The sequence below is a fragment of the Python bivittatus genome, unplaced genomic scaffold, assembly GCF_059951505.1.
Source record: "Python bivittatus isolate LINGU-HERP-01145 unplaced genomic scaffold, Pbiv_v1 ctg000080_np1212, whole genome shotgun sequence".
NCBI classification, from domain to species: Eukaryota; Metazoa; Chordata; class Lepidosauria; order Squamata; family Pythonidae; genus Python; species Python bivittatus.
In genome coordinates, this window is record NW_028277035.1 from 67733016 (window position 1) to 67758872 (window position 25857).

Sequence of the window (25857 nt, forward strand, 5' to 3'; positions counted from 1 at the left end):
AGGAAGAACAGCAAATAAGAAAAAAAGAAAATGGAAAAAAGAAAAGATTGTGAAGAAGCGGCTTCCGATTTTTTGACAGCGGTTATAAATGCATTTATATTTTTCCTTCTCTCTCTAAGGTTATACCATAATTTCCTTCTTTCCATAAGCTACCCTTTCTAATCTTTAAACCCATAAATCACAACTTCATTTTTCTCTTTTTTCAGCAAAAAGTCCATAAGGGGTTTCCAGTCACTGATAAATGTAGTTGTTCATCTTTCTCCAATCAAACAAGTTAATTTTGCCATCTCTGCTAGTTCTGTCATCTTCACCAACCATTCCTCCGTTGTGGGTATTTCAGAGTCTTCTAATTTTTGTGGATATAATAGTCTCACAGCAGTAATCATATATAAAAATAATCTTCTATAGCTCTTTTCTAATGGGCTGTCCATTAATCCCAGTAAGAAAAGTTTTCAGTTGAATGTTGATTTTTAAAATTCTTTGTATCATTATATGTATTTGAACCCAGAAATTTTTGACTTTTTTACAAGTCCACCAGGCATGATGCAATGATCCTTCATGTTGTCCACATTTCCAACATAAATTTGAAATGCCTTTATACATTCTAGACAATATTTCTGGAGCCATATACCATCATTTATAAAAATGCTCTTTTAAATTATAATGTAAATTTCAATCTGTTTAACCACATGAGCCATAAGCCTTTTCTGAAGAGCTGCTGCTGCTTACTACTACTACTACTACTACTACTACTACTACTACTACTATAATTGAAATACATGAAGATAAAATCTAGTAAAATTCCTGGGAATAGCATTCAGAAATGTTGGCATCACAAGTGAAAGGACCCTGTTCTTTGTGCTTATCTAAATGAGGTTGGGGGAAGAACCAAAAGTAAGACTAGGTCTTGTATGGGTGATGATTAATTCAAGAGAAAATTTTAAACAATTTGGTATTTTAAAATAAAAACATACATGAAGCTGCCCTATACAAAATTCATATGATCTAACCCAGCAATCTCTACACTAAGTTATTAAAGGATTAATGACTGTTGCCATTTATAGTTGGGAAAACAGCCAAATCTGACAAGAAGATCAGGTGCTTAAAACAATCTATATTTTAAAGGAGCACAATTTATACAGTGCCAGCTAGTTGCCAAAATATCAGAATTCAATAGGCGTGCTTCTTTTTTCTATTTACACACAGCATATTTTTCTTGCTTGAGAAAGAACAACATATTTGTGTATATATCTTTTCTAAAGGCATTAATAGTGAGGTTAGGAGAGGCTAGGATGAAAAGAAAGAAGGGACCAAAACTTAATGGGCTTGAAATCCTTATGAGACCCATGAACTTGGTGGCTGTTGTTGCAGCTAAAGAGCAAAAGCAGCTCATTGTGGCTCTTCCATTCATTTTGGCAGCCAGATGGATCGGAGAGTAACATCTGGTGAATGGATTGAGCAAGCCCTGGAACATACTGCAAATGTTGAACTAATTATTTCTAAGTCCCCAAACAAAAGCAGCTGGAGGGTGTTGGCTCTTCTAGGCTAATGTGTTTGAAGGGCAGGGAAAAGACATAGAACTATTGTTTGCATCTTGAATTTTATTTTGTTATTTTAAAAAGAAATGAAAATATAAACTTGCTGTTAATTGTGTTCTTTTATTCCTCTCCCTGATTATTAATTATTGGCACTGTTTAAATCACAGGCCTGTTTTGAAGCTTGTTTAACCAAGGCATAGTATTTGTGCATTGATTTGTTTCTCTAACCTTCTTGTTCATTGCTTGTGAAAGGAAGATTACATTTTTGATTCGGAGAAGATCTTCCAAACAGCAGTAATTCTAAGAGGCTGGACAAAGATCTATTGCTTTAAGGAAGAAAGAATAGGAGAATCATTCAGTATTTTAAAGGCACAATGGAAGAAAGTCCTGCTGCTTTTTCTGTATATTGTCCATAAAGGGGCTAAGTGTTTGAACATGAGGAATACATTTCATCATTTTGCTTGAGATCATATTCTCTCAAATATATTGTTACTGAAGAGAATGGAAAATACAATGACAGAGCAGAACAATCCATGTTGATACTCTTGCCATTGGCGGTCTCTTCATCTATCCATCTTTGCTGGGCTAATTAATGATTTAAGCTTTGAATGCGTGCACATGTGCTTTTCCCCCTTGTGACACTCAAAGTGGTGGAGCAAGACTCATAGAGCTAAAAGGAAGTCTGGTTAATTGAAGTTTCTGGCATAGCTGTTGCAAATAAGTTTATTACGTTTATTCCAAGAATTACTGTTCTGTTAACTTGGTTCTAAAGTATTTTCAGGCTAGCTTAAAATATCTGAGAATGAAGTGGTCATTTGAAGATTGTGACTGCTATTTAAAAGAAGTATGTTTGATGGAACTAAGTAATAGGAATAAGTAGGGGTAATGTATTTAGGCTTGCTAGCTATGAGAATAATGTTACTACTGTTTGCCTGGATATGAACCCAACTAATACAGTAGTTCAATGAATTAATGTATTTAGAGCACAGTCTAGTCATATATTACAAAATGAATTCCTGCTACCTTGAGTACATGGGAAAGGTACATGGAAGATAAAAACTGCCCATATGCTGGTGTGCCCCTCTCTGCTTTGTACTTTCTTCCTACAGCTAACAGATGGGAATGATTGACTAGTCTAGAACATTTTACCTAGTCTAGTGTCCTCTAGAATACAGTTCCCAGGATTCAGAATCAACATGGTGAAAAGTCTGATCTAGAAAATATTAAACACATGTATGTCCTGTATGCATAGACTTTTATCTCCTTCTTAGCCTGCTCTCTGAAAGAGACATGGATGAACATTACTCTGTCATCTCTCAGGGAGGAAGCATAATATCAGCTTCATGTAGTTTAATTTAATTATACGCATAAGGATAGCTGACTGTTGCTTAGCATTAAAATTGAGGAAGCTTGCAACTATAACAGCAAACCATCTAATCAGCAATGGAAGATCTTATGTATGATCCGCAGGAATGTGCCCTGCCTGTATTCTTATGTACAGATCAACAATCTTCAAGAAGTCTATCGTTTACTGCTTAAATCTAAAATCCATTTTGTTGGATTTTTTTTTAAGCTTGATATTCTAAATAGCATGGCCTCAAGAGGGACTCATTCATTTTTGCTCTGCTTGTTGAACATCTTGTAGGTTGAACAAATTAGGGCTTTATTTCCTTAGCTTGTTGAATATAGTTTGTTTCCTAAAATGTTTTAATCTTTATGGCATGCTATTGTGGTCACAGGTCGAGTTGTTCTTTCAATTTGCTGTCTAAGGGTGTCTTCTGTATAGTAAAATCTTGATATAGTAGTGACCTTCCCTGTTTTTAGAAGCCTCAAAGAATAGAATGAATGGGAGAAATTGTGCTGCTGCTGAAGCTTCTAAAGTGGTTCATCAATTTTAAATAGAAGTGATATATTATTGAACATAATGGTTTCAAAGGGAGAATGGAAAATGAGCTTAACAAAGCTGAATCTTTTATTTGCTTTACACATTAATAACATTCCTCAGCACCCTGACCATTTGTATCTTTTCTTTCTCTGGTGAATAGGCTTGAATTCACTGTAGTTCTCCCATCATTGATTACCTTGCATAAACTTTGAAGGCCAGTCCTGACCTATATGTCAGTAGATTATGACTACCAGATCTGGGCTGCAGAAATCTGGACAACCAGTAGATAACCACAAAGAGTTAATGTTTTCCTTGTCTCCTAACTTCTATCTAGTTGACATCTATATTTTTATGGCACAGATCTCATAGGTCTACTGTAGATAAATAAAGTTGGCCTCCTGAAAAGTTGGCTCCTGAAAATCTGGAGTTAATTCATTCTCACCACAAACTTTCAGATGTTCTTTCATGGTCTCTCAGCTGATTTAGCACTCAAGACAGCTGGATTGTCAAATCCTTCAAATGACCCATTTTAAAATAAGTTGGTCAAGATTTGAGAACATTAGTTAAATGACTATTGCAATTCCTTATACATTTTGCTATATGTATTTTCATTGACTTATACTATTTGGGTAAGTATCTGGTGTTACACAGTGTTCTCATTCATATATATACACAAATAGATGTGTGCCCTCTGAAACCAGAAACGCAGATGTCTTTGCAGTGGGATACTATGAACAGAACATAGGCACTGTAGTTCAGCAAAAATGAGGTACGCTAACAGGAATAACACAAGGAATATTATTTGAGGATTCTTGGTATTACTAGAATTAGACAAAAACCTCTTGTTTATCTCATTTGAAAATAAGCGGCGAGCAGGGAGGATCCAATTACATTGTCCAGTTGTCAAATTCCATGTAATAGGTATGTAATTCAAGAGAATATTATCCTCTGAAAATTTTAGCTTTTCTTGCACAGTCATATTTATATAATCAACTACTTTCTCCCAAAACGTAGTAAGTATAGGACATTGTAAACACATGTGTTTTAAAGAAGCATTATCTTTATTACATTTCCAACAGAATGCTGTCTTAGACAGTCCTTTTCTATACAGACGTAGTCCAATAAATTCTAAATATTGTTTTTTGTTGAATAGGTCATAGTTTAAGGTCCATTGATACTCTTGCTGTAGACACTCTCCCATTGTCTAGGCAATATATGAACATCTAATTCTTTATTCCACTCATTTCTTAGTATCTGCATATCAAACTACTATAAAAACTAATTAGTTTAATTTAGTTTAACAAGTTGTTTTAGTATCTAAGGTGTCTCAGAAGCTGAAAATGCTACTGGTCCGAACAATGTTGTTAACACATGTTGTAGCTGTAAATATTGCCATTGGGTTACATCTGATAGATGATATTTATCTCTTAACACAACGTATGTTAAAATTCATCTTCATTGTCTATCAGTTGGTCCAAAATCAGTATCCCTGCTTCCATCCAATTTTTCCATGTCACCATCTTTTTCCCAATTTTTAAAGTTGGGTTTCCCCACAAATTCTATTTAGCATGGGAAAAGGGATCAAATCTTTTATTAGACATTACATTTCATAACTTTCTAATTGACATAATTGTTTCCAGAGATACTATACAGTTCTAGTGTATTTTGATCCTAATACTGTCTACCCAACCAAAGGTGCTATATATGTATATTCCAAAGTTGCCCAAATCAGAAAATTGACACCAATTGTTGACTTCCAGTATTTAATACTTGACAATAGGTAAGCATGATGATATAGCTCCAGATTCGGAAAACTCAGTCCTCCCTCATTAATTGGTGATTGCATTTTCTGTAAAGATATTCTCGGAATCGAAGAACCCCATAGGAATTTTCTAAACTTTTCAACTACGAATTGCAACATCATATTGGCTAATGATCTGTAATAGGCTGAGGCAGCCATCTAGAAGAAGCACACTTGATAGGAAAGGTGAATTCAGACTCTTTTTGCTCTTTTGGCAAACTCTGAAAGCAGAGTATATTCACCAAAAATCATTACTATTGAGATCAAAGAAAATGCCCTCATGTGTGAACTAGGTTTTTTTTTTCATTTTTCATTTTTCCTTCCTCTCTGCTTATAGGAAGGATCAACACCTTCTTTCTCCTGTGAACTGCTGGTATCTGGTATTGACACAGACCCGAAGAGAGAGCAGAGACCATGCCACTCTGAATGACATCTTCATGAATAATGTCATTGTCAGGCTCTCCCAGATAAGTGAGGATGTTATTCGGCTGTTTAAAAAGGTAAACATGTGTTATTTACTGTATCTTTTCTGGCAAAAGAAGGGTCACGCCTAAAACCAATTCAGTTTTGCATGTACATGTCAGATATATGGAAGAACAAGCATGGATTCTGATGGGACCTTTTCTCTGAAGGTTCTGGGTGGGAAGAGAGGAACCGAATGAGAATTGGATAAAATCATGCTGGGGAGAGCAGAAATAAACTTTGAGTGTTGAACTGTCCGCTCTTCGCCTATTAATAAGGAAATCTGCCTGGACATGTTTTGTTATATCAAAGGATTTCTGTTTCTCTGTGGTGCACTATATTCTGGACTCCTAAATGCATAACATTTTCCCAGCATTCACATGTTTGCAGGTAGACAAGGATTTGCTGGTGATGACATATCCATTTTAAGACACGACAAAATAGAGGACAGCTAATATGATAAGCTGCCATTTATTAATCTCTCCTTCTCTGTTGTGTAATAATCTGTATTCTGTTGTAATAGTATCAATGATTTTTGCCATGGCATCACAATAGCCTGTATTTATCTGGACATGTTAAAAGAAACTGAAAAGCTATGAAGATGAATGCAAGAGACATTGTTCTGGATGGGTATTAGATAACGCAAAAAGTCATGCTTTAGGCTGGTCAATACCCATGCCATTTTCTTAGCTTTGTTAGGAGGCAGACAAACCTGTGACAATCTTCAGAGGAATATAACCCAGCAGTGTATTAAGTAGCTGACTTTTATTAGGGTTGGTCTAGAGCAGTGTTTCTCAACCTTGGCAACTTGAAGACGTGTGGACTTCAACTCCCAGAATTCCCCAGCCAGCATGTCCACACGTCTTCAAGTTGCCAAGGTTGAGAAACACTGCTCTAGAGAAATGGAACTGAAGCAGCCCAGGTTCTTCCCTACCCAAGCTGCTCAGTGCTGTGGCTGAGAAGGTGTCTTACAGTTTGGGGCTTTCAATCTGCTTCCTCTGGACCTGGAATCAGAGGCTGCCTGGGAGTTGATGGCTGCCACAGTGAGCCAAGATATCAATTACCTGATGCACAGTGGGGGTCACATGCTAGATTTCCTTTTAGTCTTGAGGCAGTGGGAATGTGATTGGAGTTAGAGATACTGTCATTAGTCCCTTGTCATAGACAGATTGCTCCCTGTTAGCCTTGGAGTTCTCTCTAGGTCCCTCCGCCACCCCATTGCTTGGAGGAGGGCCTTATTCAATCAGTTCATCTCAGGCACCTTATTTCTCTGCTTTTATTGCTGGGAGTCTACTGCAGGTAACTCCCGGTTAGGAGGGACCATGGGGACCACTGCATGTTCTCTGTGAGGACTTTTCTAGGCATCTGTTGGATCAAGGCATTCGGATTTGCTCGGAGTTGGATTCTGGCTGTGCAGGTCCTACAGAATTGACTGAGACACCATTGTGCTCAGTTATCTGGGCAGAGTTTGAACCTGATAATCCAGAGGAGGTGGACAAGGTCCTTAGCCATGCTTTAGATCCAGGTCTCCCCTGGCTGGTCAAGGCCTCTTAGGAGATGACATGATTTACCCTTGGTGGTAAATGCTTCTTTGTGGGAAGTGACAGTTCTGCCTGCTTTAAAGGAAGTGATGGCATTCTGTTAAAATGCAATTGCTAGATTCAACTGTCCTGGAGAATTTCAAAAAGGGTCCTGGAGAAATGGATTACTTAGACCCTTTTCAGTTAGGTTTCAGGCCAAATTATACTCCTGAGATGGCATTGATCTTCCTTGTAGATGATCTCTGGCAGCTTGGGATGGAAGCGGTATCTCTGTCCTGGGCCTCCTTGAACTTTTGGCAGCTTTCAATACCATCAATCATGGTATCCATCTGGATTAGTTTAAGGAGTCAGGAGTGGGGGCACAGTTTTATGAAGATTCTCCTCCTTCCTCTGAGACTGGTTCCAGGTGGTGGTGGTGGTGGTGGTGGTGGTGAGAGATCTAGGCCCAGGGCTCTGTTTTACAGGGTGTCTCAAGGCTTGAGTCTCTTCCCACATCGATTTAACATCTACATGAGACCACTGGGTGTGGTCATTCATCAGTACAGATGAAGTATCAATATGCTGATGATACTCAATTGTACATCTCTCTCCAAGTCATCCAAGTGATGCTGTCAAGGTTCTTTCCCGGTGCCTGAAGGTGGAGAGGTTCTGGATAGGTAATAACAGGGTTCAACTCAAACCTAATAAGATTAAATAGCTGTGGAGACTCTTGGTTCTGGACATTTTACATCATTAACTCTGCATGGGGCAGCACTTTCCCAGACAGGCTTGTTGCACAACTCACAACTCCTGCTTGAGGAGCAGGTGGCAGCTCTGGCCAGAAGGTCTGTTTCACAAATTCATCTTATGCGTCAGTTGTACCTGTTCCTGGATTGGGATCATTATTCATGGTCACTCATGCCTTAGTCACTTTCTGATTGGATTGTTGCAATGCACTCTACTTGGGGCTGCCCTTGAAAAGCATTCAGAAGCTGCAGTTGGTCCAGAGTGCAGCGGCATATGCAGTTTTGGATGCACAGTGGTACTCCCACATAACCCCACTGCTATGAGAGCTGCACTGGTTCCCCATAGGCTTCCAGGTGTAATTCAGTATGCTAGTTGTCACCTTTAAAGCCCTGCATAGAATAGGACCAGGTTACTTGTGAGACCACCTGTCTCTAATGGTTTCTGCCTGTTCCATCCGATTTGGCAGGTCCCTTCTGAGAAACAATCTAATGGGACCCAGGAAGTGTGCCTTCTCAGTCATGGTGCCTGCCTTATGGAACAACCTCCCCTATGAGATTCAGGTGGCTCCCAAGTCTCATTGGCTTCAGAAGTCCATGAAGACCTGGATTTTCCATCAGGCAATGGGGTTGGAATGTTAGTGGAACCTGGGATGGATGTCTTGTTTTATGTTGTCGTAGCTGTGAGATACCTCAATCATTTTTAAATTGCTATTGTTTCATAGGTCTTAAAAATATATATATTGTGTTTTTATCTATATTTTTGTTAGCCACATAGAGTTATTATTAAGATGCACGGCCATATAAATTTGCTAAATAAATAAATAAATAAATAAAGTCACTTTTTGTGAGATGGGCGATATCTAAATTTGAAATATAAATAAAATAAAATAAATATAAACAAATAAACGAGTGTATTTATTTACTGGCACATTTATTTGATTAAGTCTATAGGCATAGATGTGGCTAGAGTTTCAGTAGTGATTCTTGGGAAGGTAGTTTGAAACTGCAGATTTTCTGGTTTGTCCATTAGATCTGTATTAACAATATTTCCTCCGTTTACTATGCTGAAAAAGAGATAACATTAGCCTTGACTCCATCTGGAGCTTGCCTTATGTAGCACTTCCTTTTAATCAGGCTGAAGCCACATTATTCAGTTTTGCATATGCATCTGAGATTCTGTTCACAATATCTCCTTTGAGGTTGATGTCTCAGTAGAGTTCACACGTCTCTGGAAATAATGAGTTAAAGCCACAGCTGAAGGCTTGGTCCGTGTTGGAATATGCTCTTATTGGTGAAATTTACCAATATACAAACAGTACCTTACGTTTCCAAAGCTAGCCTTTTTTCCCTTTAACCAGGTTTGCATCACTCCAAGCCTTTTCTTTCCTATTCATGTACAGGTAGTCCTTCTTTGGTGACCACAATTGGGACTGGCAACGCACTCATTAAGCGAAGCGGTTGCTAAGTGAAACCATGACTGCTTATGATTTCACTTCAGCTTTCCTTTGCTTTACAGAACTGTGAAGTTCATAAATGGGAGGATTGGTCGTAAAGTTATTTTTTCATCACCGTCATAACTGCAAACAGTTGCTAAATGAGGCAGTCACTAAGTGAGGACTACCTGTATTTGTTATTTTTGGGTAGCATTCAAGAAAACAAAGCACACATCTGACATCATGACATTATTGCTTGACATTAGAATATCAGCAAGCCAAGTGTTTGTCAATAAGGGCAGGATTTACCATCTTCCCAGCCATAAACTTCCAAAGTAGATACCTATGACAAAAAGATCTTGTTGATTTTGGAAAAAGAGATATTTTCATCAGTTATTACATTCTGGGAACAGTTAGCCTTTTTAATTTGAAGTTGTACCGCATGGTTGTTTTCATGAACTATTCACTGTCTTTTAAGCCAGGATGACTAATGTGAATTAGTTTAATGAATAAGAATGAAGCACAAAAATAGGATTATTTTATCATGTGAAAATGGAGGGGGATGGAAGTCGCCTGACACTTTAAAATGGTTGCATGAATGAGACTTGTATCTGTTGCTTCAATTAATGGAAGATTGCTTCTTGAAATAAATTTTCCAGGATTTTATACAGCTCTATAGAGATTGTGCTGAAATCCATTTTAATAACATGTGCTATGAAATGGTTGACACCTTAAGGGTTAGGAACAGTCCTAATTGTTTTGCAGCTGTTGAAGATTTTCCCTGATTGTAAATTGGAGTAACATTTTGTTTCAAAAATGTCACTTTTAATTTCTTCCTTTGATTTATTAATAGGTTTTGATATCTTGTGGGGCGATACATGCAGAAATGGTAATAGATGCTGAAATTTTCCATTGCAAATGGGTATTTTCATTGTGTAAATAAAAACAGTTACCGTAAACAATAAAAGATATAAACATGTCTATGATTGATTCATATGTGAATTGCCTCTAGTTGGTGATGGTTGGAGGATTGGTCATCTGTCTTTGATCCTGGGATTACAAACGTGAATACATTCTGTAAGATTTTTAGGCAGGAAACATACAATCAAATTATAAGAACAGTATAAAAAACAGACTCAGTATACTTAATTTATGCAAAAGAGAACATGAGGAGCCACAGAAAGAGATACGGGACACTGTGAAAACTAAAGCCAAAAAGAATATTCCCAGAATTTCTAAGAGGAAAAGATCTCATTGGCTTTCAGGGCAAGCTACCATGATATCCAAGGGAAAAAAGCCTTGAGCAACAAGATGCGTATAGAGTAACTGAACACAGACCTGCATTGTAAAGCAAGAAAGGAAGAAGAAAGACATTTCAGTCAAGAATGGCAACCAATGGAGGAACGTTTTTAAAAAGGAAAATCAGAGAAGTTTAAAAAAAAGAAATTTGGACATCGTTATGCATTTTGAAAAGATTATGAATAATATCATGGACCATAAGAGGATCCAGTCAATCTGTCCTGGGTCAAATAAAGATTGACTGCTACCCTGTGGGGTTGACCTGAGAGTAGGAAATACACATACTTCGGGCATGCGATGTGAATGGATGATAGACTAGAAAAAAATCCATCATTTATTTTGGTTGAGGACCAGCATAAAAGCAAGAAGAAAAACGAAGTAAAACAGAAACGATCTAACAACAGCGCCATACAAAACATCGATTTGGATTATTTTCCATGTAGGGGAATAACATACTATTGTTAATACTAAACTAAAAGGACCTAGAAACTAAGTTCAGAATGACCTAAATACTGAGAGTAAAATCATGGTATTGTGTAAAACTAAAACTTTGTCCCTAATCAAAGCTTAATAGCAGGAGTCTGAAAAACATACTTGGGAAATGTCAGCTCCTGCTGAATTTTAATAGCTGTATGGCAGAATTTAGCAGCATCCAAGGAAGTACAACAAAATAAGCCTTTAAGGTGATTTTTTTCTCTTTTAAAAATAAGTCAATAATAATTGAATATGAGTGAGGATGTAAAATGGCCTTTTGTCAGTCTTTGGATAATAGTTGCTGCCTGTCTCTTCAACTGCTGCTCTGCTATATATGGACAAGGCACCTAGCCATCCAAGGTTACTTACCTTGCAATTAGGGCCAGGGAATATATGGTGATTTTTTTTCCTTGCCTTTATCATGGCAGCTGATTCATCAGTAGCTCCCAGCTCTTCTCATCAGCATTGGTTCAGTGATATAGAACAACCATTTTCTAGTTCCTATAGTTCCTATAGTTTTAGAAAAGAGGAAGGATGTGAGGTGTAAGCAAGGTTTATAGAATGAAAGTGGATTGAGTTCCTTTCAATCCATATTTTCAAAGTTTAATTATTGGAGTTCAGTCTAAAGAAGGGTGATCTTATAGGGTTTCATATTTTCAACAGGGTAAAATGAGCCATAGATTTTCCATTAATATTTGGGGTGCAAAATATGAGTCAGAGAGAAAAATGCTTCATTTAGTCCTGACAGACAGCTATGAAATATGGGTCTGTATTTTATCTTTAATTTGGGCAATTGTTCTTGGCCTTGAGCACTCATATTTCATTTCAGGGATCCCTAACCACTTTGGGCTGATGTTTGGAATTTTGAGGGGAGATGATGTGCTTTTGCAAAATTGGGATCATGTAGAGCCAAAGATATTTTTGAAGTAAAGAAATCTTGAATACCTTTTTCATGTATGCAGATACACATATAAATATAAATATAAATATAAAAAGTAAGGTGGGAACAGGGAGCCTGGTAAGTGTAGTTGAATTGCTTATGGGAAACTATTGAGAACTGTATAAGTTTTAATCGATGTAATCCATTATTCCTATTAACCAGTCATATTTTGTTGTTTCTGAAAGTAGTCCAACTAATAATTTATTTTTTATTTACTTAAATAATTTATATGGCTGCCCATCTCACAACAGTGACTCTGGGTGGTGTATATAGATTTAAAACCCAACAATTAAAAGCAATAACCCATGATGTTGTTGTTCAGTCATTACATCGTGTCCGACTCTTCGTGACCCCATGAACAATATCGCACCAGGCCTTCCTGTCCTTCACTGCCTCCTGGAGTTTGCTCAATTTCATGTTCATTGCTTTGGTGATGCTATCTAACCATCTCATCCTCTGCCGTCCCCTTCTCCTTTTGCCTCCAGTCTTTCCCAGCATCAGGATCTTTTCCAAAGAGTCCTCTCTTTGCATTAGGTGGCCAAAGTATCTGAGCTTGACCTTCAGTATCAATTCTTCCAATGAGCAGTCAGGGTTGATTTCCTTTAGGATTGACTGGTTTGACCTCCTAGCAGTCCAAGGGACTCTTAAGAGTCTTCTCCAGCACCACAGCTCAAAGGCATCAATTCTTTGGCGCTCAGCCTTCTTTATGGTCCAGCTCTCACAGCCATACATTGCTACTGGAAAAAACATAGCTTTGATTATGCGGATCTTTGTCGGCAAGGTGATGTCTCTGCTTTTTAATATGCTGTCTAGGTTTGCCATAGCTTTCCTCCCAAGGAGCAAGCATCTTTTAATTTCATGGCTGCAGTCTCCATCTGCGGTGATCTTAGAGCCCAAATAAATAAAGTCTGTTACTGCTATCATGTCTACCCCATCTATTTGCCAGGAATTGATGGGTCCAGATGCCATGATCTTAGTTTTTTTTTAATGTTGAGTTTCAAGTCACCTTTTGCACTCTCCTCTTTCACCCTCATCAAGAGGCTCTTTAGTTCTTCTTCACTTTCTGCCATTAGGGTGGTATCGTCTGCATATCTGAGGTTGTTGATATTTCTCCCTGCAGTCTTAATTCCAGCTTGTGATTCTTCCAGCCTGGCATTTCTCATGATGTACTCTGCATATAAGTTAAGTAAGCAGGGTGACAGTATACATCCTTGTTGTACTCCTTTCCCTATTTTGAACCAATCGGTTGTTCCATGACCGGTTCTGACTGTTGCTTCTTGGCCTGCATACAGATTTCTCAGGAGATAGGTAAGGTGGTCTGATACCCCCATCTCTTTAAGAATTTGCCACACTTTGTTGTGATCCACACAATCAAAGGCTTTTGCATAGTCAATGAAGCAGAAGTAGATGTTTTTCTGGAATTCTCGTGCTTTCTCCATGATCCAGTGAATGTTGGCAATTTGATCACTAGTTCCTCTGCCTCTTCGAACCCAGCTTGTACATCTGGTAGTTCTCGGTTCACGTACTGCTGAAGCCTAGCTTGTAGGATTTTGAGCATAACCTTGCCAGCATGTGAAATAAGCGCAATTGTGCAGTAGTTTGAGTATTCTTTGGCATTGCCCTTCTTTGGAATTGAAACATAAACTGACCTTCTCCAATCCTGTGACTACTGTTGCGTTTTCCAAACTTGCTGGCATATTGAGTGCAGCACTTTAACAGAATCATCTTTTAGTATTTTAAATAGCTCAGCTGGAATACTGTCATCTCCACTAGCTTTGTTGTTAGTAATGCTTCCTAAGGTCCACTTGACTTTGCTTTCTAGGATGTCTGGCCCAAGGTCAGTGACCACACCAGCGTGGACATCAGGGACATTAAGACCTTTCTTGTATAGTTCTTCTGTGTATTCTTGCCACCTCTTCTTAATCTCTTCTGCTTCTGTTAGGTCCCTGCTATTTGTAAAGCCTCATCAGACAGCCATTTTGCTTTCTTGCATTTCTTTTTCCTTGGGATGGTTTTAGTTGCTGCCTCCTGTACAATGTTACGGACCTCTGTCCATAGTTCTTCAGGCACTCTGTCTACCAAATCTAATCCCCTAAATCTATTCATCACCTTCACTGTGTACTCACAAGGAATATGATCTAAGTCATACCTGAGTGGTCTAGTGGTTTTCCCTACATTCTTCAATTTAAGCCTAAATTTTGCAGTAAGAAGCTCATGATCTGAGCCACAGTCAGCTCCTGGTCTTGTTTTTGCTGTCTGTATAGAGCTTCTCCATCTTTGGCTGCAAAGTATATAATCAATCTGGTTTCGGTATTGACCATCTGGTGATGTCCATGTGTAGAGTCATGTCTTGTGTTGTTGGAAAAGAGTGTTTGCTATGATCAGCTTGTTCTCTTGACAAAGCTCTATTAGCCTTTGTCCTGCTTCATTTTGTACTCCAAGGCCAAACCTGCTTGTTATTCTGATTGTCTTGACTTCCTACTTTAGCATCCCAATCCCCTATGATGAAAAGGACATCTTTTTATGGTGCTAGTTCTAGAAGGTGTTGTAGGTCTTCATAGAACTGGTTAACTTCAGTATCAGTGGTTGGGGCATAGACTTGGATTATTGTGATGTTGAATAGTTTGCCTTGGATTCACACTGAGATCATTCTGTCATTTTTGAGGTTGTACCCCATTATTGCCTTTCCCATTCTTTTATTGACTATGAGGGCTACTCCATTTCTTCTAAAGGTTTCTTGCCCAGAGTAGTAGATATAATGGTCACCTGAATTAAATTCACCCATTCCCATCCATTTTAATTCGCTGATTCCCAAGATGTTGATGTTCAATCTTGTCATCTCATGTTTGACCACTTCCAGCTTGCCTTGATTCATAGATCTTACATTCCAGGTTCCTATGTAATATTGTTCTTTACAGCATCGGACCTTCTTTTCACTTCCAGATACATCCACGACTGAGCGTCTTTTTGGCTTTGGCCCAGCTGCTTCACTGTTTCTGGAGCTACTTGGAATTGCCCTCCGCTCTTCCCCAGTAGCATATTGGACACCTTCCGACCTGAGGGGCTTATCTTCTGGCGTCATATCTTTTAGCCTTTTGATATTGTCCATGGGGTTTTTTTGGCAAGGATACTGGAGTGGGTTGCCATTTCCTTCTCCAGTGGACCACGTTTTGTCAGAACTCTCCACCATTACCTGTTCATCTTGGGCGGCCCTGCACGGTATAGCTCATGGCTTCATTGAGTTATGCAAGCCCCTTTGCCACGACAAGGCAGTGATCCATGAAAGGGAATAACCCATGATACCCAAGGTAAACGATATCTTCCAATCATAAAATCACATCAACTACAGAGTTTGCCTAAACCTCTGGCCTGAAAACCTGGGGAACAGCCAGGTCTTTGTTGTCATTGTCGTCATCATCATCATCATCATCATCATCATCATCATCATCATCATTTTTGCTACTTTGTCATGCCATTGTTTGTAGTCAGTCTGTGCAGTCTTCTTGTAGCAGTTAACTAGGTGGTCCACTGTTTCTTCAGCTTCTTTGCAGAGGTGGCATTTGCTGCTTGTTGCTGTCTTCTCAATTCTGGCTTTATGTGCATTTGTTCTTAAGGCTTGGTCTTGTGCAGCCAGAATTAGCCCCTCTGTCTCTTTCTTCAACTTTCCTGCTTTTAGCCATTGCCAGGGCTTGTTGTTATCTGCTTTACCTGCTAGTTTTTTTGTGTACTGGCCATGTAATACTTTTGCCTTGCCATGTCTCTTTTCTGTTCTTCATTCAAGTCTGGATAGTGGACATTGCAATACCTGGAGACTGCAGAATAGAAGAGAAAAAACTGGAAAAAATCACAAGATACAAAGACCTGCAAACAAAAATAGAACAAATGTGGCAAAAGAAAGCAAAGATAGTACCAATAGTAATAGGTGCCTTGGGTGCAATCCCAAAACATCTGGAGTACCACTTGAAGACTATCAGCATTGACAAAATCACCATCAGTCAATTGCAAAAGGAAGCTTTACTTGGAACAGTTTATATCCTGGGATGATACCTTTAACACCATCAAACAACAACATCTGCCCATCCCAGGTCCTTAGGAAGGACTTGATAGGTAGATAAAAATGCCAAATCCAGTCTAAACATCTGGCTGACTGTGCAACCAACAATAATAATTTTTATTATTCTCCCAATGAGGCACTACCTTGATATGGTTGTGGGGCTTGCATGTTCTGAGGAGGATGAGAGTTATGCCAGTGGTTCAACCAGGTCTCATCAGAGGAGCTAGACAAAGAGTGTCTCTCCCATAAATAATATGGTGAGACATAATTTACAGAAACCTATACTGGATCGGTCATCACCCAGGTCAACAAGGACCACGCTAGATGTTCTATTTCCTGGACATCTGGTGACAAGTAGGCTATAGGACTCCGGACTGTTGGCTGAGCAACCAGGGCCAGCAGCTGCAGGATTACTGGAACAAAAGTTGTTTGCCTGTCGCAAATATATGGAGACTGAAAACAAAGAAATAATGATCTGCTATTACAAATCAAGTTCAGCGAGAAAAGGATATCTGAAAAGAATGTACCAGTTCTGGAAAGAACAATATCCAGAATCAGAAATAACAGAACAAAGACTAGCAGATCAACGCTGATTTATAATACGCAATAAAGTATTCACAGAAGTAGAATTGGAAGAACTGCAAAGGTCTACCCAGAGCAAAGAAATCAAAGCTTTGCCAGAAGTAGCTCAGACTGTAGAGGCAAACCAGGGGGAGTCAGCAGTAGAGGAAGCCAGCATAGCTATTGAATCATTTTCATTCCCAGACCAGGCACCCTCTCCTCTGCCTTCTCCTCAGAAAGAACAAAGCCCTCTGACTAAAAAACAAGAGGAATTGAAACAAAGAGTAACTGAGCGTCTAGAACAGCACAAAAAGAAGAGAATAAGGTTGCCTGCATTGAAGCTTGTTGCAAAGAAACAGCTAGCACAAGTATTAAAGGATGCCAATACTGTAATATCAAATATAAACACCAGCTCACTGCAAGAAACAAGCCAACTAATGTACAGCATGGCTGCAGTTATAACTGAATACCTTGGATGCAAAATCTACAAAGAAGAAAAAAAGCCGAACAGTGCACCACCGAAATGGAAGATCAGGTTGGAAAATAAAATCAGCACACTAAGATCAGATGCAAGCAAACTAAAACAGAAAAGAAGTTGAAGAACAAAACAGACAAAGTAATAGAAAATGAAGAAACGAAAGTGCTCTGGGACTTTAGAATTCAAACAGACAAGCACCTGCCACATAACACCCCAGACTAAACAATTGTTGATAAGAAAGACAAAAAAGTCTGGATAGTGGACATTGCAATACCTGGAGACATTCTGCGATGATACCTATAACACCATCAAACAACATCTGCCTATCCCAGGTCCTTGAGAAGGACTTGACAGGTGGATAAAAATGCCAAATCCAGTTTAAACAACTGGCTGACTGTGCAACCAACAATATATTAAATTTGTATGCCACCCGACTCCCAGTGACTATGGGTGGTCTTCAGGGTCTTACAAAAGGCTAACAGGGTCAGGACCATCTGGATCTTTGGGGGGATACTGTTCCATAAGGCAGGCACTGCCACAGAGAAGGTATGGCTCTGGGTCCAACAAGGTGATATAGTTGAATAGAGGGGGTCTGGAGCATGATCTTTCTGCTAGATCTGGTGAGGTGAGCAGAAACAATAGAAAAAAAATGAATAGCTATTCCTTGAATAATTCCATAATTGACCATAGCTCTGAAAAATACTTCAGCTCTTGTTACCTAACAAAAATAACTTTTTTTTTCCTCCTTCACAAACAGCATTCTGTTACTAGTGGAATTTTCCTGGCCTGCTTTCCTTTAGCAGCCATGAAGCACAACCTGTTTTGTGACATCTTAACACTGTTTTTGCTAGAGATATACTGTATAATACCCATCTCTAATAGTACAGTGATAGCATTGTGTTACTGTTCTAAGTGGGATCACCTCCTGCGCAAGGCATGGGTCAAACCAGAACTGCATAATAGTTCAGGAATAAAGTTCTGCTGGCTGGGTTTGGATATATGATTCAGGTTTGGGTTTTTATTTATTTTTATTTTATTTATTTTTCAAATTTGTATGCCACCCATCTCCCCCAATGGGTGACTCTGGGCGGCTCACAATAATAATAAAAAAACACAGGACTCTCCAGACATAGACATAATCTATAAATAGTTAAAAACATATATAAAAATGGCCTAAAGACCTCCTATAATTTGGCCCTAAAAAACCTGTAAGATGCTGGGGGGGGGACAACCCCTTACCCCACCAGCCATCTCCATAGGTGCGGGCCCCCCTCTGGCCCCCAAGCCTTCTGGCAGAGCCAGGATTTGATCTCTTTCCTGAAGCCATGAGGGAGGGGGCACACCGCACCTCAGGCGGCAAGATGTTCCATAGGGCGGGCACTACAGCAGAAAAGGCTCTCTGCCTAGACCCTACCAATCGAAATTCCTTGACGGGTGGGGTCTGCAATCTGCCCCTTCTGCTGGACCGAGTGGGGCGGGCTGAGATGACCGGGGGGAGGCGGTTCCTCAGATAACCTGGTCCCATGCCATGAAGGGCTTTAAAGGTGATGACCAACACCTTGAATTGGACCCGGAAACAAACTGGCAACCAATGCAGCTCACGCAACAGGGGTGTTATACGTGCCCTCCTAGAGGCATTAAGAACTGTCCGCGCCGCTGCATTCTGTACCAGCTGTAGCTTCCGGATACTCTTCAAGGGTAGCCCCATGTAGAGCGCATTACAGTAGTCCAACCCAGAGGTGACCAGGGCATGAATGACTGTGCGGAGGCCCTCCTGATCCAGGAAGGGGTGTAACTGTCGCACAACACGAAGAAGTTTTATTATTATTTGGCCCTCAGGATTGAGTTGCTGATGGGTCAGAAGGTCCCTTCTGTCAAAAGCTGTTATATTTGTTCTAACAACCTTTGCCTAAGAGACATGATCTATTCTCAGGCTCCTAGCCCGGGGCTTTTCATCAGTTACACCAAGCTGGTATACTCTCATGCCATTTACTTTTCTGTTGATGGGGTGGCTCAGGGAGGTATAAACCTGTCTCTCAACTTCTTTATATTGTTTAGAAGCAACACTGGTTTTCTTGTTGCAGTGGTCATGTAAAGTTATCGTGACAAAGGGCGCTCATCCTCTAGTTGTTGTGGTTTCTTGCCACATAAAACTCAACCCCTCCCTAGTGCAGTAGTAAATTTTCTTGGGAAAGGTTTATGGCAGAGTACACTTGAGATCTAAACAATGAGGTTACAAACTAGGAAAAATCTTGGATCTTGCAATGAAAACATTTCTGTGCTACTGTCTTTCTGTTCCAAACATTTTCTTTTTGCAGAAAAACAAAAAGGCCCAAAAATTGTTTGCAGAGGATCCATCATGCTCATGGTGAAATAATATGTCCTTCGACTGATGCTTTTTCATATTTTATTTATGTATTTGTTTGTTTAGTTTATAGGCTGTCCAACTCCTAAATTACTCTGGATGGTTTACTTAAAAAACCAGCATATAAAAATTGAACTTAGTAGAGCAGCAAAAATACCAAAACCAAACCAAAACAAATAAGCTCCAAATAAAATAAAACAAAGCAAAAAAAGGTGGGGGGGGGGACTCCACATTTACTGTGTCTCCAAGGCCTGGGAGAATAAGTAGGTCTTTGATAATTTCCTGAATGACATAAGGGTGGGAGCCACACAAATCTCTGGGGGGAGATCATTCCAGAGGGCAGGAATTGCAACAGAAAAGGCATGCTTTCTGAATCCTGAAAGATGACATTCTTTAATGGATGGGACCTGGAGTACATCCACTCTGCTGGACTGAACTGGATGGGCAGAGACAACTGTAGATAAGGAGTCCCTCAGGTAGCCAGGCCCTGTGCCATGAAGGGCTTTAAAGAGGAATTGCACCCTGAAATCAATTGGCAACCAGTGAAGGTCATGAAGCAGCAGGATCATATGTGTCTAATGTAGTGCACCCCTCACTGCCTGTACTGCTGTGTCCTGGACCAGCTGTAGCTTCAGGGTGGTCTTCAAAGCAGCCTCATGTAGAGTGTATTAAAGTAATCCAATTGTGAGGTGACAAGGGCATGAGTGGATTTCTGAAGGGTCTCCCAGTCCAGGAACTGCGCCACTGGCACACTAGATGCACCTGTGCAAAGGCCCTCTTGCCCACAGCTTTCACCTGCTTTATGAGCAGGAGTTGAGAGTCTAAAAGGACCCCCAGATTGTGCATAAGTCTCAAATGGAGAAATGCAACCCCATTGAGAGTCAACAACAGAATATTTCCAGATCTGGTGGAGCCTAAACAAACATAGCGTATTTATGTAGAAATATAATGTGTGCATTTCATATCAGCTTCTCCCAATTTTAAGTTCCTCTAGCTTGCTTGCTGGCATGTGATGAATGTTGAATGAAAAATTTTTTTTTGCCAGTAATTATGATTGGCTGGATCAAATCATTTTGACTAAGCATCAGTTCTTTTCTTGTAAATTGAGCTACCCTTTTTCTCCACAGCATATCTTCTATAACAGGGATGGATATGTTGAGGATGCTGTAGATGTTGATAGCTGCCATCTACAGCATCCTTATTCCGTTGGCTATAAGGCTGGCATTGTATGGAGTAATGGTTTGATAACATCTGGCAGGTCACTTATCTTACTTGATAGCTAGTCATATTTATGCAGTGGAGTTTAGATACAGGACTTTTTGACAGAAGCGGGGTCCCTTGGCATGCATGCACCCTCCCCATGTATGATGAAACTCTGGGTTATCAGATTATAGTACTTCCATGCTATTTGCCATTCAATTATTAGAAAATCTGGAATGAATTACCCAGAAAAAATATTATCCTAAATAGTTCTAGAGGTAATCTTCAGGAAAGATGGTGCTTCCACATATGAAGCATTATCAGTGCAATTTTGCTCTGTTTTGTTTTCCGGCAAGAAAAGATTTGCAGTTTCCTGTGTGATACATACATTGAAAAAGGACTAGGCATCAAATTACTTAAAAACAACAACAACAACTCTGTTTCATTTGAGTCAGCATGCTGTAATTTCCAAGTTGACCCATTTGGTGGAAAGCACGGAGGAATTGGTTGAGCCTTTCTTACTTCATGACCCTTCCCTTCCTGAAGTCCTGGGCTGTGCATTGAAAATTCCAGGGTGGAAAGCAGATTTCTTCTACTCTTCCTGTGGCTTCTTCATGTAAAAGCCATCAATAACACAGGACTTATGTGGGGGAGGGAAGGAGAAGGGACAGGTTTTTTGCTTTTATGTTGGCTTCCCACCCTCCTCCACTAAAATTCACAGAAGTAGGTGCACATGTGAAGAATGTGCTCATTGCATGGGTTAAGGACACTCACAAAAAGGGGAAAAGAGCACTTGTAGCTGTTAAACAGTTTAGTTGGTGGTGGCAAGTTGGAACACTGTCCACAATAAATATTGAGATTTTCAGTATCTATTTATTTCCTTGGCTACTGAACAGCAGTTGCAAACTAAGTGCTTGAACAGAGACAACAGGAGGAAGCCTTTTCCCATCTGCTTGCAATTTAAGAGCATGTGCAAGTGTTCTTCTATTTTTTTGGTAGGAATATATAATGGATTGCAGGCTTCATCCTCTACATGTATGAATTCCTTTCATCCTCCATTAGCATGACTGGGGATTATGTTATCTTTGCTAGTCCCAGTTAAGAACCATCCTAAACTCTATTTCAAAATACAGATGTAAAAGATTTATACAAGCAGAGCACATTTTTCTGGGTGGAATGAAATATGAAATACAGGTAGTCCTTGCTTAATGACCATTCGTTTAACGATGGCCTTGTAAAAAGTGCTTTACGACCTGTACTTGCACTTATGACTGCCACAAACTGTTGCCCCCCGCGCAGTCACATGATCATGATTTGCAACCTTTTTTACAATGGTTAAATGAATCACATGGTTGTTAAGCGAATTCCAGCAAAAAGCATCCATTGGGGAAGCTGGATTCACATAAGGACCGTGGTGATTGTAAAAATGGTTGTAAAGTTGGGTCCAGTCATGTGGTGACTCACTTAATGACAACCCTGCTTAACAACCAATTTTCTGGTCCCTATTGTGGTTGTTAAGTGAGGACTACCTGTAATGTTTTTGCTTGTTGTGTTCCTTAATCTGTCAAAAAGAAAAAAGAAAAGGAAGGCATGGAAAAATGTGTAAGTGCTTCAATTTTAGCAAACCAACCATACTTATGTGCCACCCAAGTCAGTGATCTAGGCAACTCACTCCATTTACTTGGTACAAGTCTAGAAGTCAGATCTGTTTGTATTAAACTCTCATGTGAGGATGGTATTTGTCAAATACGGATGAAGCATTTAGAAAATTAATTTTAGAAGAGAATCAGTGTAAGCAAATGCAGGTTGTATGAATAAATGAAACAAGTTTAAATCTGAACAATTGCAATAAGTATTTTGTAAATATATATTTTGGTGGAGGTAGAATATTTTTGGTTTGTTGAATGAAGCTAGGATCTTGGTTGGTCAATGCAGAAATCTTGCTACACACACACACAGAGTAGTATGCAGTCGTACGCACACTTAACAAATTTAAAAGTTTATTCATGTGATTTTATCATGTGGTTTGGGTTGTACTATGACAGTGTGTGAACTCTCGCTCCTTTAAGACTGGGGAGGAAGGAGCTGTAAATCCTGTCTTTTGCTTGTCAGTTGATATACTCAGAAAAGTTTCAACTTGCCCAAAGTCATCTATTGCTGAAATGGTGTACTTGCCTTGTGTTGCTGCTCTCCACCCCCACAGTACAGAATATATGTAGCTCAGGATTGAACTGTTGCACTCTTGTTGTTTTCTGAGGTTGGTGTTACCAGGTTAGGTAACCTTAGGGCATGAGAAGTGGTTTGTACGCATATTCTAAAATATATCATTTTTGATATATGTTATTCTTGCCAGATCTGTATCTTTTGCTCATCTATATTCCTCCTCTGCCTTCACCTCTGCTTCCTGTTTTATTTTTGCTCATCATACTCATTGTAGTTATATTTAACACATTATGGCAAGAATGTTCTAAGGCACTATGAAGAACATAAACAAGTCTTCTAACATAATTTTTACAGTGACCAGACTTAACCTGTAGTGCCATATAGTACAGTTGTGTTGCTTTTTAGCAGAAAATTCTTTTGTATCTCAAATACCACTAATAATTTTGACAAAGAATCTGGATTCCACATGATAAAAATAAAATCCCACTTTTCCAAGAATATTTATGTATTTTAGGTATTCTGTTATATTTATCATTGGTGAAAAGATTTGAAGGCTTAAAGTTTAATGACTTCTCCTATATCCCACCCAGACTATAACCTGTGGACATTTACATGACTGGTTGAGGACCACGGCTTTATAGGATCAAAGCTGATCTTTGTTTACCTCCAGCTTCAAGAATGTTAAAAAGCCCACAGTGCATGTTTATTCAGTTCTTTTCTTTACAACAGATCTTGGGAACCTACTACACATTCAGCTTTCTGTTCTTATTTTGTGTTGCAGAGTAAGGAAATTGGTCTTCAAATGCATGAAGAACTCCTGAAGGTTACAAATGAACTCTACACTGTGAGTAATTTTACTTTGGCACTTGTGACATAAGATTCAGGAATGGTGAAGTGTGTGTGTAGTCTACTAATACAGAGTTAGTATGATCATTTTTGAAAATTTCCAGATGTATTTCAAGTTAATTAGAATTCATCAGGAAAAAGGATGCTATTTATGTCAGAACTACATTTCAATCCTTAAAACAGATTTTCTTAAATATGATTTGTGGATAAGTCTGAAGTTGCACAATCTATTACAGTAAAGATTGCGGGGGGGGGGGGTTATCTTATTTTTTTCCTTTATTTTTCCAGAATGTTTCTCTGATTGGGCCAATTCTCATTCCAGGGTAGCTTTTCTGATGGTCGGTCGGTCGGTCGGTCGGTCGGTCGGTCTGTCTGTCTGTCTGTCTGTCTGTCTGTCTGTCTGTCTGTCTGTCTGTCTATCTATCTATCTATCTATCTATCTATCTATCTATCTATCTATCTATCTATCTATCTAATTTGTCACCACCTGTCTCATTGAATGACTCTGGGCGGTTATTATTAGTAGTACAGTAATACTTGTTTTGTTTAATAGTTCTTCTGACATGTTCTTAATTTGGTGCTACTGTCATCTGTCCTTGACACTGAATAGTTTTTTACATCCCTCCTCCTATTCATATTTGTTAGTTATTTATTGTCAACTCTGGTATGTTGTCATTCAAAACTAGATTTTCCCAAGGCGGCTTATAATATACTAAAGTGTTGGTAAATATTAGTAACTGTGAGAATACTGCAACTCAGAAGTGTAATGTAAAGTCTGTTCAGACCTATACCTGCTGGGTGGTAAAACAATTTGGTATACTGTTTTAAGATAGTTGTATTTTGGGTGCAGTCTGAATTGCGAATATAGAATATTTGAGGAGAATGAAATGGTGGAAGGGGAGCCAAGGAAAGAGCAGGTTGCAGAGATCTAGTAGTAACAGCAGTTTATTTTTCATTGGTGTATTTTGCACCTTTCTCAGAGACGAAGATCATATGCAAACAGGCCAAATTAAAGCCTTGGTGAGACTTCCTGGTCTTCTGTAATAGGGTACAAGTGATGCAAAAGCAAGTAATCCTTGGCAAACCAAGATCATTTGCAACCCAAAACTTGGAATACACAAGTACATGTGGTACTTCTGAGATCCTGATTCAACCCTAAGTAGCCTATGAGGGTCATTGTTTAAAAAGGTGGAAAAAGTCAATTCTTCTTCAAGAAGTTAGAAATCACAGAGATGATGACTTCAGCATGGCATCTTAAATTCATTTCCGAGGCTTTGTTTACAGTCAGTTGGGAAAATGATCATATACTTTTGATTACTCATATTCAAGCAATACATTCAAAGTTTTTTCTCCTAGGTAGACCTGGAAAAAACTTACATTGTCTTAGCTATTGTTAACATTTACGTTAGCCTCCACATTGTTTAATTCAATCTATAAACCAGTTTTGGCTGTTGCAGTTGATATTCCACCCTAACAATGCTTCTGTGTAATAATTATCAGCAAAACACACTGGCCTAAAATTTTGTGCAGCTAAAAAATTCTTAAACCTTGCCATAATATCATAATAGTGACTTTCTATGAAAGTTTCAGGTACTATTGCTTAGAAAAATCTAAATAATTTAGCAGACACAATAGCAATTTTTGGAGGTTTTTTTTTTTTAAATGGTTTTGTATGTGTGAGAAAAAAGGGAATGAGAATTGTAGTAAGACAACTCTTACATTTCAAATTTATGTATGATTGTCTCAGCCCATTTCACTTTTATAATAGTCCATTCACTCAATAGGGAGCTCTAGTTACTGTTGTATATCTATAGGGTATTTTTCTAAACAGAGAATTTACTTTCTAAATCATGATATGACTGTCAGGATACTTGAAAAATAAAGTTTTAAGATATTTTTATGTCTTGTTTAGTGGCTCAGTGTTTAAGGGCATTGGCTGAGAAGGTGTTAAACATTGCTCTTGTCTTGTGCTTGGAGAATGTTTCTTCGTAGAAGGAAAAAACTGGTAGCAAGTGGAACAGGAACATGGATTGAGGAATTATCTCAGGCATGGTTTTTGAACCAGAGTGTATATCTAAGTTAGCAAGCTATC

At 39.0% G+C, this 25857-nt stretch overlaps 1 protein-coding gene across 1 annotated transcript in view; it reads left to right on the forward strand.

The window, feature by feature from the left end:
- SRGAP3 (SLIT-ROBO Rho GTPase activating protein 3) overlaps nucleotides 1-25857 on the forward strand; it is a 208621-nt gene that overhangs the window by 100039 nt on the left and 82725 nt on the right. Inside the window, exons 3-4 of the mRNA XM_088134308.1 lie at nucleotides 5562-5724; nucleotides 23701-23763. Of these exons, the coding sequence (XP_087990434.1) occupies nucleotides 5562-5724; nucleotides 23701-23763 (226 nt within the window). The remainder of the gene's footprint in view (nucleotides 1-5561; nucleotides 5725-23700; nucleotides 23764-25857) is intronic.